Source organism: Polypterus senegalus, chromosome 7 (assembly GCF_016835505.1).
Source record: "Polypterus senegalus isolate Bchr_013 chromosome 7, ASM1683550v1, whole genome shotgun sequence".
Taxonomy (NCBI): domain Eukaryota; kingdom Metazoa; phylum Chordata; class Cladistia; order Polypteriformes; family Polypteridae; genus Polypterus; species Polypterus senegalus.
In genome coordinates, this window is record NC_053160.1 from 18,580,038 (window position 1) to 18,596,096 (window position 16,059).

The 16,059-nt window shown below is 37.2% G+C and overlaps 1 protein-coding gene across 1 annotated transcript in view; it reads left to right on the forward strand.

Annotated features, from left to right (window-relative positions):
- The first annotated feature begins 290 nt into the window (after positions 1-290).
- Positions 291-16,059, forward strand: part of melk (maternal embryonic leucine zipper kinase) — a 53,129-nt gene continuing 37,360 nt past the window's right edge. The window contains exons 1-5 of the mRNA XM_039758289.1: positions 291-571; positions 9,416-9,518; positions 13,470-13,555; positions 15,077-15,193; positions 15,609-15,752. Of these exons, the coding sequence (XP_039614223.1) occupies positions 9,455-9,518; positions 13,470-13,555; positions 15,077-15,193; positions 15,609-15,752 (411 nt within the window). The 5' untranslated portion in view covers positions 291-571; positions 9,416-9,454. The remainder of the gene's footprint in view (positions 572-9,415; positions 9,519-13,469; positions 13,556-15,076; positions 15,194-15,608; positions 15,753-16,059) is intronic.

A 16,059-nucleotide genomic window follows, 5' to 3' on the forward strand; every position in this document is an offset into this window, starting at 1 on the left:
TCCACACGTCACATATATAAATCCGTAACTCTAGTAGAACATCCCCAACCTCTCCAACGTCTCGTTTCAGGCCAGGAGTAGCAGTCGGATCTCTAACTTTATAATGCAGTAGTGACTAAGGTGAAGACCTCAATCGGAAAAAATAACCTTGCTGAACAAAAGGGTGTTTCGTCTTAGTGCAAATCATATGCACGCTACCAGTCGGCTGCGGTCCAGTCAGGACTCCGCCGAATATCCGTACAGCTCTTAAATTGGTAACACGTAGGCTGTCACGCATGCGCACAATTTACATCGCTCGTGATTGGCTTTCCTGGATTTGGATGCCGGAAGAGGCGTCACTGGGAGGCAAATTCAAACCTTTCTTACACGCATATTGTACAGTACTACAAAAGTTCGGTTTTGAATCTGTGTAAGATGGTGACACGGTTATTATGAACTAACTGAAAGAAGTTATTCTGTTATTTGTTCAAATTTCAACGGTAAGCTTTCGAAGCATAAGAGCGTATGTGAACGAAGGCGAACGAATCAGCGAAAGTCACGGGCCGGAGTGTTCTCTGCAAGCACCAAGCACGTAAGTGGTCTCGAAAGCTTTAAAGCACACTTTTAAAATTATTGATTGGACATCTCTGCATTAAGCCAAAGAAAGTTGATCTGAAGAGGGATATGCTGGCTTTGTCAGTTTAGATTCGGTTGCGACTTTCTCCTAGTAGTAGAGTTACAACCTGAAAGTTTCTGGATTTTCTTAAAACATTCTTTGGCATGGGATATTATTTAATGCAGGTCAATGCACTGTTTAGCATCGCAGTTTCGTCTTCATCAGTCTCCCAAAAAACACTGCATTTATTGGCTCCCGGTTAATAGCTGCGCGTTTTTCCTTGAGCCAGCCCGGCAGAGTGTTCGACTGCCTTTTTCCGTGCCTTCCTTACATTTCCACAAAAACTCGGTGTCTGGCAGTGTATTTTATTCTTTAATCCTCGATTTTCAACGGAATCATTAAACTACGGAACTTTTTGCTTGAAGTTACTCTTAAATATTCTGTAATCTTCAGTTTTTTCTCTTCTTTCAAAAGAGTCTCCTTTGTACACTTCTGGGTGTCGTCAACTGAAATAGATCAATGATTATTTCAATGATAAAATGCTTGAGTAGTTACCAGATCGTTGGTTTTTAATACAACCGAATATACCCATATCATCTACTGTGTTGCTAAATTGCGTAAAATGTAGTCTCAAAAACTAATTAATATAATCACAACGTAAAAAATCTAAGCAGACACGCAGTAATTGGCTTTTAAAGAAACCAAGGCAGCCGGCGTTCACGTCCTGAGTCCTCCCTGCCTGGAGTTTGCATGTTTTCCCCATGTACCTGTAGGTTTCCTCACATGATTCAAAATGTGTAGGTGAGACTGGCGATGTTGATGTGTGTATTTGTATTGTCCCTGTGTTACACACTATTCTGGGATAGCCTCCATCTTCTCCGCGACCCTGCTCAGCATAGAGTTGGTTTGGAGAATAATAATAATTGTAATACATTCATATAAGGGTGTGGCGTCAACACATACTCTTTGACTCCTCTATTTGTAATTAGACTAATATATTTTCTATGTTGATTGGAAGCACACAACATACAAGATACAAGGCACATCCTCTCTTCTGGCATAAATCCTTAGGCTACATTTTAGCAGTCTAACTTGTTAAAGGTTCAGGTTTAAAGGCTGTTGTGGCTCACAAATTCTGAGTAACATTAAACATAAGATTATATTTACATAATTTTAAAAAGTTATATTTTTATCAAAAGTCTAGAAGAGAAAATACTTTGAGTCAGCATATGTGAAATTGGAAATTTTACACGTTATATTGCAATTTACATTTAGTCAGCATTGGTACATTTTTCTTCGGACTCCACAGCCATGTATTTATACAGCTGTCCTTTCATAATAAAAGCACTTCAAATGAAATAAAAAAAAAAATGATTAGGGAATATACAATATTGGATTCAAAGTAATATTTGTATAAAACACTACATAAAGATAAATATAGGAAACACACAGCTTTGAAATAGATAAGACTAAGAATACAAAATGCCACAAGAAAACCCTGAACAAATACTGTAACATAATTTGGGATACAAACACATCTTTCTGAGCTGCTGGATAGTGAAGGCAATCTGAAAGAAAGGGTCAGAATGTCAGGTTAAGTTAAATGCCTATTTAATCAAATGAATTTTAAGTTTTTTTGTTTTGTTTTTTCTTTAAATAATGAATTGAGTCGGCTGATCTCATTAACTTAAGGAGGTGTTTCCAAAGTCTGGGTGCAATAGAACTGAAGATGCAGTCACCCAAGATGCAGACCTGTTTAGTCTGGGACACTACGAGATTGCCAGAATTTGTGGACAGACAGGAGGAGAGTGATGGAGGAGGTTACTGATATTGTCCCATGCAAGGCCATTTAGCTTTATCGGTTGTTAATATAATTTTGCATTCAATTTTGAAAGACACAGGAGGATGGAGTGGGATGGCTGTTATGTGCTTACTATTGCTGGTTTGTGTAAGGACTCCTGCAGCAGAGGTGTGAACCAGTAGGAGCTGTGATTAACAGATTAGAAGGGGTACCTGGCAGTAGTGAGTTACAATAGTCTAAGTGGGATGTAATCAAATCATGGACACGTTTTATAGCATCAGAAAAGAAGAGTGAGCGAACACTGGGTATGCTCTGGAATTGGAAGTAAGAAAGTTTTTAAATATGATTTATGTGGGTGTAATAAGAATGGGAGGGATCAAAATGACAACATTGTTCTTTACAGCAAAAAGGTCTGTTGCTGTCATCACCAAGAGTGATTAAAGTGGAGCTCATTTTCTTAAGCTGAGCTTTAGTGCCAATTAGTACGAGTTGTTTTGCTTCAGTTTAAGTAATAGAGTCCTGTCCCATTTAAGTTTTAATTTCACGAAGGTGAATTGTAATATGAGAAAACTCAGTTGAATTTTCAGTTTTAACACTGTACAACACGGTACCTCACGATAAAAAAAACTAATTAATATAATCACAACGTAAAAAAATCTAAGCAGACACGCAGTAATTGGCTTTTAAAGAAACCAAGCCAGCCGGCGTTCACGTCCTGAGTCCTCCCTGCCTGGAGTTTGCATGTTTCCCCCATGTACCTGTAGGTTTCCTCACATGATTCAAAATGTGTAGGTGAGACTGGCGATGTTGATGTGCAACAACAACAACAGCAGCAGCAACATTTATTTCTGTAGCACATTTTCATACAAAGAAGCCGGTTGAAGTGTCTTACAAGATGTCAAAGAAAAAGCCGCAAGGCAACAACAGAACAAATTAGAAATAGATAAGAATATGTGAGACAATGACATTATGAAACAGTAGGTAAGAATTGGTCAATACGTACTTGCACGATACAACACCCTAGTACCACTTTTAACACTGAAACAGATCTGATCTGCATAACAATGATAACCTGGTCCAAAGCTTCGAAAAATGTGGCCAAGGGGAAGCATATAGATGCAGAAGAACAGAGGGCCAAGGACAGAGCCTTAGATAGATACTTTATTAATCCCAAGGAGAAATTCACATACTCCAGCAGCAGCATACTGATAAAAAACAATATTAAATTAAAGAGTGATAAAAATGCAGGTATAACAGACAGTAACTTTGTATAATGTTAACGTTTACCCCCAAGGGTGGGATTGAAGAATCGCATAGTGTAGGGGAGCATTAAGGAACACCTTGTGTGACTGGCACTGTGCTGGACCTGCTGTTCTCCAGACTAACACGCTTGTCTTTTTTTATGTAATCCTAGATTTCTAAATTAGTCATTAAACATCATTAAACACCAGCTCATTTTGATTATGTTTACTCTTAAATATCATAGAGCCTTCAGTTTTACTCCTTTTTCAAAAGAATCCCTTCTGGCTAACTTCCCAGTGTTGTGTAATTGAAATGGTTCAATGATTATTTCAGTGATCGAGTGCTTGGGTGGCCATTAAATCAATGTACTGTATTTCACAACTTAATCTTTTCTAATGCAACACAATATGCTAGCTTATGTGTGTAACCATTAACTGTGCCTCTAAGCTACATAAAATGTAGTATCAAAAACTAATCTGTATAAGGAAAAGTCAAATTCGACACTGCAGTTGTCTTTTAAAGAAACGAAACCAATGGTGTAGTCTTCAGTATGAATCTTCAATACCCTGTATTTGAATGGCTTCTAAAACTCTCGAGTTTTTACCTATTAAATCGAAAGGTCTGTGAATCAGTCAGTCAGTAGCAGTCAGTAGATGGGCAGATCTATAACTCAATAGTGTTTGTCTACTCTACTTCATTGTAGTGTGTCATTAGACAGTGTTTGTCTGTCTGATTTCTGATTGAGGTTGTACGTTTGAAGTATTCTTTTTAATTTATAATTGAACACCTATCAGTAACGTGGCTCATCATTATACTGCTCCATTGCACAGAAGATGGGGATGTTTGACCTCACTTCATAAGGGCTTAATTAAGTGATTAACAGTTTTGCATCACACAATACCACCTCGACAATTGTTATTTGTGAATGTTTCAAAATGTGATTGAGAGCAAACCGATTTAAAAGGATTGATCGTTGGAACAGGGCCTGTCGCTTTTCTTCTTGAATAAGGGTGCCATCTAGTGATACCTATTAGGAAGTACACTTTAGGTTTCAAGCCCTGTTAACACTGAGGAGCAGATTGGTCTTTAGTTATTGTTGATATCCATCTTTTAATGTTTATCAAGTTTGTTATTGATTTGTTGACAGTATTTTTTTAAGTAATTTATTTCATAAAAATATGCAATTCAATGCTTGCATTTCGTGTTATTACTTTGTACATTTTGTGTTCAACAATTTGCAAAATTGTGCACTGTATTTGGTTTCTAAGTTGGAGAACAATATGTAGAAATTGAATTTATAACATTGGATATCGTTATTTCATGTTCCGGTTGGTAAATAAAAAGTGTAATTTGTGTGGGGCAAAAAGATATGGCTCTTTAAAAAGTATTGAACCTTTCTTAAAAATGTTTAACCTCTCTTCTGTTCTCTTAGGGTCAGTGTTTCCCAAATTCAGTCCTGGGGACCCCCTGTGGCTGCAGATTTTTGTTCCAACCAGATTCTTAATTAGTGTCAACACCTGATAGCACTGATCTCATTTAATTAGCTGGTATATACATTCAGAAAAGCACAGTAGCATGCTTTTTACTTTTATAAGACATTTAGAAATATTTCTGCTTTTGCTATAGATTTAAATGCTCAACTCTCTTTTGTTGATTTTATTATGTTTTGCCCTTTCTCTGTAAAGTTTGCTCCCTTCGTTGTATCTCATTAATGACAATTAAAAACGAGCACAACAGACACACAGGCAAACAACACTGAATCGTGAAAGACTGCAGCTACTTTAGTGTCCGACTCACTCATTTGTAAATAATGGATTCATTAAAGAATAAGAACACCTAGAAAAGTAGAATGAAAATCAAGATGAAAATATTGTTAAGAAAAAAAATACATTCCATTATAACTGCTTGTGTGTGTATATATATATATATGTATGTGTGTGTATATATATATATATACTGCTCAAAAGAATTAAAGGAACACTTTTTAATCAGAGTATAGCATAAAGTCAATGAAACTTATGGGATATTAATCTGGTCAGTTAAGTAGCACAGGGGGTTGTTAATCAGTTTCAGCTGCTGTGGTGTTAATGAAATTAACAACAGATGCACTAGAGGGGCAACAATGAGATGACCCCCAAAACAGGAATGGTTTAACAGGTGGAGGCCACTGACATTTTCCCCCCTCATCTTTTCTGACTGTTTCTTCACTAGTTTTGCATTTGGCTACAGTCAGTGTCACTACTGGTTGCATGAGGCGATACCTGGACCCTACAGAGGTTGCACAGGTAGTCCAACTTCTCCAGGATGGCACATCAATACGTGTCATTGCCAGAAGGTTTGCTGTGTCTCCCTGCACAGTCTCAGGGGCATGGAGGAGATTCTAGGAGACAAGCAGTTACTCTAGGAGAGCTGGAGAGGGCCATAGAAGGTCCATAACCCATCAGCAGAACCAGTCTCTGCTCCTTTGGGCAAGGAGGAACAGGATGAGCTCTGCCAGAGCCCTACAAAATGACCTCCAGCAGGCCACTGGTGTGAATGTCTCTGACCAAACAACCAGAAAGACTTCATGAGGGTGACCCAAGGGCCCCATGTCCTCTAATGAGCCCTGAGCTCACTGCCCAGCAGCATGCAGCTCGATTGGCATTCGCCATAGAATACCAGAATTGGCAGATGCACCACTGGTGCCCTGTGCTTTTACAGATGAGAGCAGGTTCACCCTGAGCACGTGACAGAAGTGAAAGGGTCTGGAGAAGCCATGGAGAACATTATGCTGCCTGTAACATCATTCAGCATGAGCAGTTTGGTGGTGGGTTAATGATTGTCTGGGGAGGCATATCCATGGAGGGTCACACAGACTGCTACAGGCTTGACAAAGGCACCTTGGCTGCCATTAGGTATCAGGATGAAATCCTTGGACCCATTGTCAGACCCTATGCTGGTACAGTGGCTCCTGGTGCACGACAATTCCTGGCCTCATGTGGTGAGAGTATGCAGGCAGTTCCTGGAGGATGAAGGAATTGATACCATTGACTGGCTACCACACTTTCCTGACCTAAATCCAATAGAACACCTCTGGGACATTATGTTTTGGTCCATCTAATGCCACCAGGTTGCACCTCAGACTGTCCAGGAGCTCAGTGATGCCCTGGTCCAGATCTGGGAGGAGATCCCCCACAACACCATCTGTCATCTCATTAGAAGCATGCACCGATGTTGTCAGGCATGTATACAAGAACACAGGGGCCATACAAACTACTGCGTACAATTTTGAGTTGCTGCAATTAAATTTTGGCAAAATGGACTAGCCTGCCACATAATTTTTTCACTCTGATTTTTGGGGCGTCTTTGAATTCAGGGCTCTGTAGGTTGATCATTTTCATTTCCATCAAACGATGTGGCATCCTTTCGTTCCTAACACATTACCCAGTCTATATCAGTATAGATATCCAAGAGGATTTCTTTTTCCCCATTGAGATCTGATGTGTTTTTAAAGTGTTCCTTTGAGAGAGAGAGAGAGAGAGAGAGAGAGTGTTAGTTAGTTAGTTAGTTAGTTAGTTATCTATCTAATTTCTGTACTGTTCCCAAAACTCAGAACTTGGGAATTAACGGTTCACTTAATTAGCCCAGGAGTTCAATTAAAACCAGAAGCGGATTGGAACAAAAACCTGCAGCCATAGGGAGCCCCCAGGGCTGGGTTTGGGAAGCACCATCTTAGGGTATTGTTTTTAACAACAGCAACATTTATTTCTGTAGCACATTTTCATACAAAGAAGCCGGTTGAAGTGTCTTACAAGATGTCAAAGAAAAAGCCGCAAGGCAAAAACAGAACCAATTAGAAATAGATAAGAATATGTGAGAAAATGACATTATGAAACAGTAGGTAAGAATTGGTCAATACGTACTTGTATAACACACATATACAAGCAATAGCATAAATGTGATTCCTAATGTTTAGATTTATTTTTAGGTCTTTAATTATTAGTCAGATTTAATGGTCAGATTGCTGGGGAGAAAAAAAAAAACTCCGGGAGCAAAAAAACAAAACAAAATCTGCAGGGGTTTCCAGGCCGGCAGTCTACTCAGCCCCCATGCATCATTCTACCTATTCCTATTTTTCGTACCAAAGTTCCCCAACGTTTGACACCCCTTGCCCCACCTTTTGATGCTGATTGAACACTTGATTACTTTTAGTTTTTTGCACGATTAAAGTGTGGTTTCGAATCAAAATGCAATACACATTGAGCTGCCACTAAGCAAAATGTAGTACTTCTGCTTTGCTTTATGATGTGATTTGTGAATATATACGCACTTGTATTGCATTTTAAACTGGCATTAAAATTATGTAGCAAAGTGAAAAGCAATCAATCATTTGGTTGATATGTTTTTAATTGTGACTCGATAAAACCGTGCCGAAATCAAATCTCACCCTTGCATATGTATTACATTTCAATGTAGTTGACATGTTGTTAGATTGCATTTAATTTTGGCATAAATAATTTTCCATACCTTAAGCCTTTGGATAGGTTAAAAGAAGACAAGTGGAACATTTATAACTGTTTGAAAAAGTTCCAAAAACCAATAGCTAGAGACATTTGGTATTAAAATTCTTAGGGCTGTTGATGGCAAAATATTTTTGTGATCCATAGGTAATAAAGAAGACACACAAAAATTAATACATTTGATCTCATCAATTAATTATATAAATTTAATGTTCTTCAAATATAAAATAAGCTCAATGCATCTTCATTTACTGAATCTAATTAGTTTCCCAGATAAGAACAAATTGTTGCATTCTGTCTTCCAAAACATTTTAAAATACCATCTTTACATCTGTGATCAATTGGATTGAAAAGCGTGTACCAAATTGATGGTGTTCATTGTTGGTAGATCATGTTCTATGATTGTATTCCCATTACTTGATATATAATTATCTTTATCACATTTGTTTAGCTTATTTAGGAGTTACCTTTTCCAGCCATCATTCCTGTTTGAAATATGATGGACTATCTCCAAGATTTAAGTGAAATCTTAGACCCCTACCCGCTTAAGTTTGTGATATTTCTGAATGGGTTGAAAGAAACAAAGCTTGTGTATGATAATAACAAATAAACAAGAAAAATAAATGTCATGTTAAATTTTACTTTTATTAGTTTAATAAATATACAACAGCAGATTTCAACTATAAAAGCTTCCATCTATTATTATGAGACACCAAGAAAGAGTTTAGTGCCTGATGTTTACATGTCCACATGAAAAGTCAAGGGAATTGAATGAGGTACTGCATAATGGGTTCTAATGTGAATGCTGCAGTGTACGCTTGGTGCGTGGAGATGTACTTTTTTATATATATAATTGAGGACAGATTTTGGAATAAAATGTCTTATTGAAAGTTCCATTTAGGGTTGTTGACTGATTGCCTAATGTTGCAGATGACAGCTCTATCACTAGTTGCTTTTGTGAAACTGATCAAGAATTTAGCCTGACTGCACTTTAGTGTGCATGTAAAGTATCTGTATGATTAATATTCTGTAAATATAAAATGCTCAATGGTCAAGTTTACTTCATAATTCCCCAAAACTTAAAAATATGTTTGATTTCTTTTATTATGCTGCACTGCTCTCTTTTTAAGATATTGTGAAATCTGGAACTTTTGGTATGTTTTTAACCAACAGTAAGCGCCTTGAGCATAAGAATGATGTTATGTAAATAAAATTTATTATTAAGTCTTAAGCTTAATACATTTTTACAAAAACTAAATAATTTCTCTTTGCTTTCAGTTAAAGTTACTGTATTTTTAATATATACAAAATACAGCCATGGATGTTGATGCCTCTGGAGACATTTTTCAGTTTTATGAACTACATGAGACAATCGGTACAGGTATGTAACCTTGGTTGTGATTTGGGGGAAAAAATGGCAAATTTTATCTTCTATCTGTCTCATCTTTTCTTCCTTGTTACATGCCTATGCACTGTTGTTACAGCATGGCTGTTTAAGCTATCTTAAAGTGGTGTCTTCATGTGTAAGTTTCATAGCTTTCCTGTACAAAATAGGTGCCAATAATTGTTAAAGCCCATTCCTTAACAAAGATGGTTGTCTGAACGTTCTTTATACTTGGAAACAAAAATGATAGTTCACAGATGTTATACCGCTGTAAGAACTATTTTGAAAACTCCTAGATACTTGCAATCATGTGTCAAATCCCTCATCGGTAGGACTGACCCTCTTTTTTAATGAGTGAATCAAGTCTCCCATACATGCTGAAGAGGATTTTTTTTCACTTAGCTTAACACTGTTTCAGATTCTGTGGCTATTGTAATTGTATGTTGTGCAGTATGTTAACCTCTAGTAAGGAAAGTTATTGTTCTTAGTGGAGAACGGTTTACATGCATAATGCATAAAAAAGTTTAACATTTTTAAACACTTGTAAAATTCAAAACTTTAAAAGCATTCCTTGTAAGATGCAATCGTGCAGAGACAGTATAACATTAATTCATTGCAAAGCCTATGTATAGAAAATAAATAACCAAAAAAGGACACTGTTGACTCATGGTTGTTATCTTGAAAGAGCAGATCGCATTTTGGTTCTGTAATGGCCAAGACACATTAGTGATTCCCCCCCCATAAAATCTGTAGCCTTCATTTGCATAAACTTAGTGAGTTGGAGGCAATTTGGCACAGTCTTGTGAAAGGCAGTCACGTAGTCTGATATACCCAGAGATTCACTCCAACTACTCTATGACTCGTCCTGGAAAAATCAGATATGTTTGATTTATCCCTTTAGTCGTAGGGGTGTTCTGTGTGCATGACACCCAACAAACAATGAATGCTCATCCGGAATTATAATACTGCAGCAATGAGGAATGTGGGTATTTTGGACCTCACAAACCGAAGAGAATCTCATCTGTCTGATTACTCATGTTTTATGTGCCACCGTAGAATAGAATAACAAGGGCAGAACTTGTGGCTAAACTTGCCTTGCCTGTCAACCCTTCGTATAGCGCAGGTTGTCCGAAAAAATGCTGAGCAAGATAGTGCTGGAAAGTCATCACGCAGTTGCTAAATTTGCCATGCCCCAATCCAGCTGTGTAAACTGACATGATCTGGCAAAGAGATCAGTATCTGCTCTTGGAAAGCCTGACATGCCCTATGACTAGAAGTCATATAATGCAACACCATATTGTGATCTTCCTTTGCCAGAGGTTCCAGCCTGTAGCATGATTTCTGCATAATTTAGTCTGTTTACTTAAAAAAAATTGTTAATAAATTCTTTACAAATTTACAGTCTCTGTTTTGCTGATTGAGAATAATATTGTGACCAGTTTGTAACTCCCGTGAATGAATAAAGGAGGTCCATGTTGGTTTATTAACAATATTTAATATTCTCTCTTTTCACTAACTACTGTATACATTATTCTGTGGGATGTTATTAGCATTGTAAATGCTTCTTTTATGGAATATTTTGGAGGGATGATCATTACAGATGTTGGTTGTTCAATTGCGAACATTTCTGCCTTCTACACTAATAATTATTATAGGCTTTTAAACACACAATTTATTTAAATTTAATGGTGTGTGCTTTGGTGAGGGTTGGTTTCCTTCCTGTATTAAAATAGTGCGTGGAGAGGTAGAAGATTGGTTTTAAGATGGATAAATGGCAGTTTATTTGTCCCTGGGGAAAATTTGGCATTGGTCAGGTCAGGGAGCATGCACTGGTACAGCGTTTTGCTATACTCACCACATAACAAAACATCTCGGGATCCTGGTAGGCCCAGTCAATCCAACCCCCAGGAAAGGCCATCTATCTGCCACAGCCGGATGTTACGTGGGCATCACCTAGGCCTGGTCTAGTGATTTGGAGTTCTCAACAATGAGGATCTTGTGAGCCAGATCACCCTAAGGTAATCGCACCACATGGCCATAGTGCCGTAACTGATGCTCCCTCACAATGCAGGTAATGTGCCTCATTTGGGACTCTGTGAGCAATCGTTCATTCAACACAAAGTCAAACCAGCAGTACCCAAGGAATCTCCAAAGAGACACAGTACCAAAGGAGTCCAGTCTTCGTCTCAAAAGTATCCAGAGCACCACAAACCCCATTTTAGTGACCTCATGCCCTCCCGATCATCTACTAACTTCATTGGAAGAGTCACCAGAGACATCAATGTTGCTGCCGAGGTAATTAAACCTCTCGACAAGGTTGACAATCTTTCTGCTGACAGACACTGCTGATGGTTGTGCCTAAAAGGTCATTAAAGGCCTGGATCTTGTGTACTGGCCAGCTATGATATTCAGCAACTTTGGGGTTGGGGGGTGGGGATCCCACAAAGTCTCAGGATGTCCCACAAAGTCTCAGGATGTCCCACAGGGCAGCTTGATCAACTGATTTGAATGCTTTATGAAAATCAACAAAGGCTGCATCAGCCCTAGCAAGGACCTTACCTGGCACAGAGAGCACACAATCTAGGCAATGGCATTTCCCTTTCCAGATAGGGACAAGTCATGTTTGCCAGTCAGTTGGACTGAAGCCTGTCAAAGATTGCTTGCAATTCCAGAAGGACAGCCTTACCACCAGCCTGGAGAAGTTCACCCCGGATACTAAAGATCCCTGCAGCCTTCCCTACCCTCAGCTGGTTCACTACCTTTGCAATCTCAGTGAGATTGGGTGGTTCAGTTAACTGGAGGATCAGCCTTAAGAACAGTGGACCCATAAAAGGAGCAATCTCAATGAGGCATTATAACAACATGCTACCATTTAATATAAGTGAGCCTCAGTAAGATAAGCTTTTTATCAGTAAAGGGTCTTCAGAAATGTAATTTTAAGTCCTGGTTATATTTTTGATTGTTACTGCACATTGTTGTTATAATTTGAACAGATATATAGTAAAGTATTACAGTTTCTAGTTTTTCTTGGTTCAGACAAACATAGTGTATGTGAATTGCTGCTGAGCAGCAGAATGCAGGCTTTATATTGCAAACAGTGCTAAGTACTAAGTTATTTCTAAAGGCATCCCTTGTAAGGGTGTTTTTAATTTGAGGTCTTATTGTTAATTACAATTGGAAACAATTTTCATTTGTAGATCATTTTTGAGTGTTTTTTATGACATTTATCAGATCCTTCTTTGTTAAAATTTTAGATTCAAGTTAGAGTAAAACTGTTTATGGGATCATATATAACCTGAAAATATAAATGACCAATTAGTATCTTAGAGTGTGCTCTACATAGCTTGGAGCAAATGAGGATGAATTAAAAATGGCAGAAATATCAAAAATAAAAGTTTGTATTAAGTATGTTAACACTACTCTCTCATTTACATATCTTTCCCACCAACTCAAAATTTGTTACTGTTTGTATGCTACCTTCCATGACAAAAAGTGTGCATAATTACTGTAAAAAGTGCATATTTAATTTTTGTTTAAATATCCTCATTCCATCCAGTCCTCCTAATTTTAATATTTTTGCAGAGCATGCACACACCACAGTTTTACACATTTACCTTAGTATTATTTGCTTATCTTAGAAATTTTTTTATGAATATTTTGTTTGCTATAAAGAATTTAATTTTACTTTTTTAATTATATTTATCAAGCTCTCTTTTTCTTTTATTGGATCTTTTAAGGTGCTAATATTGTATTGATAAAGTTTATCATTAAAAGTGCAGCATCCTCATGATAGTTCTCACTTAGTGTGACTAGTAAAGTCTGAACCTGAAAAAATGTGCCCTTAAGACCAGGTAATCTGAATTTCACTCACACTTTTTAAATTTTTTTTATTTAAAATTCTAAAATTATGGGAGCATATTTTAACTATGTCTGTCTTGCTTTAATCAGGTGGATTTGCCAAAGTGAAACTTGGACGGCATATAATTACAGGTGAAAAGGTTGCAATTAAAATAATGGATAAGAAGGAATTGGGGGTAAGTGTTTGCCTTAACCTATTATAATTTCTCTATGTCATAGTTTAATATTGAGCATTTTGAATAACTCTCTGCTAAATACAGTATACTGTAAAAATATACTGTGCCAGCACATGACTTTCTATTAATAAAGCAGATTTTTTTAGCTGTAAAATATTACATGTCAATGTTTTCAAAAACACAAAATAATTATCTTGGTACACTAAATCTGCTTAAGCAATTTTCCTTAAAATAGGCCTCTAGTATTGTACAATGCTAATAACTGTGCCAAGTAACATTTGTACAGAGTGGTTTGGTTTAAGGGTGCCACGGTGGTAGCACTGCCGCCTCACAGTAAGGAGACTGGGGTTTGCATTCTTGGTGCTCCATACCTGGAGTTTGCATGTTCTCTCTGTGTCTGCGTGGGTTTTGTCCCACAGGCCAAAGACATGCCATTAGGTGAATGGCCATAGTATATGAATGTGTGTGTGTGTGTGTGTGTGTGTGTGTCCAGTTCTTTCACTCTTGTACCCGATGCTTGTTGGGATTGGTTCCAGCTGCCCCTGTTTGGTTCAAAAAAACATTTATTCCTGTGCTAAAGAAAACAAAGTGAACTGTCTTATTAATTAAATGACTTCAAAGACTGGTGCAGGAATACATTAAATGTAATGTTCCAGTACAAGGATCTGTTGTTCTTGTGTAGGGTGTCAGCAACTATACATGTCTTGATGTTGTCATCACAGATGATCTGACTGAATGTAGCCAGCTCTCGGCCCTTGTCTGGAAGGCTCATCAACACCTCTACCTTCTCGTAGGTCAGAGCAAAATCCAGATATCTCCATTTAAGTTAACCCACTTGTATTGATGCTCAATGGAGTCCATTCTCACTGGCTTCATTATATGCTGGTACAGCAACACCTGCTCATCTCAGGGACCCAATGCATAGTGTAGTGAAGTTGTCTCAGAATATTTTTGGTGCACTGCTCGCTTGGACATGTACTGTATGTCACATTTCCCATTAAAAAGACCAACACTGATGTTAAATAATTCAACCATTCTCTAACGATACTTTTCTTCCTCTATTCAGGACCATTTGAACTGGCAGCACTATATTTAAAGATAGTTGTGCATGCTGTTTTTTTATTATTGGTCAAAACCTACTTGTACTGACAACTACTTGAGGGTTATTTTTATCTGTCATGTGATATTGCATTTAATGGATGATTGTTATACTCCACCACAACTGTGCTACTGTCACTGGTCAGTGCGACACATGCAGGTAAGAATTGTATCCTAAAATATATAAACATGACAAAAGCATGAATTTTGATTCAATTATATATCCTAATACCTTTCAGTTTTATCAACAATATAGCTGAAAGGTCTGTAGCACATGCAGGTCTTATTTACATTCACAAATGAAGGGTAACGGTAGAGCTGTAAAGATTATTCTTTTTTTATTATATAGCTAAAAATACTATTAAGGTGATCTCATTAATCTAAACAGTCTAGTCATTTATCTGAATCTTTTGGATATTTTAGGATGATCTACCTCGAGTCAAGACTGAGATTGAAGCAATGAAAAATCTTAGTCATCAGAATATCTGTCGTCTGTATCATGTTATTGAGACATCTAGGCGAATATACATGGTTTTAGAGGTAAGCCAGCAATGTGAATGTGTATATTTGCATATCAGGAATGAGTATCGTAACTGAATAATCAAATAACTCTTAGTGGAAGGAAAAATTAATAATATTTAAATACATGAAATAATGTGTAACTAGGAGAGCAGAGCAGTAGAGGGATATGATCTTTCCGGAATGCCAAATTGCAAACCTTAAAACCTCATGGTCTTTTCTCAGTTGGTCTTAAGTTATGAAATTTGTCCATTTGGCTGCGCCCTTAGAAGGGTGTACTATTAAATCAATCGATCTATCTATTGATCGATTGCATTTTCTGAAAAATAAAAATAATCCAAAATGCTAAACACATTTAAATTGCTTTATATGTTTTTTCCCATAAAATTAGTATATTAAATCATTTTGCATTTTTGTTGTGTGTTTTTGTTTTTAGTATTGTCCTGGAGGCGAACTGTTTGATTACATTATCGCCAAGGATCGGTTATCTGAAAATGAAACTAGGATCTTTTTCCGTCAAATAGTTTCTGCACTTGCTTACGTTCACAGCCAAGGTTATGCTCATAGAGACCTGAAACCTGTAAGTAAAACATTTCATTACTAGTTCTAGTAACTTCACACTTAAAGTATCAAAATAAAATTGGTGACTTTCTTTAGGCTTTTGTATCACTCACATTACATCAATGCATTGCCTTGTAGTTATTTGTCGGGAACATAAAACTAATTGTATAGCCAAAAATCACACAAGGAATGCCTCAATGGGTATTAACAGGCCCTTTTTCCCTCCAAAGTCCCTCACCCTTGGATCTCTAAGAAGAATAGAAAAAAAACTTCCAAAAAACAAACCTTGTAAGGAAAAAAAATGTAATAATTTGTTGAATATGCAG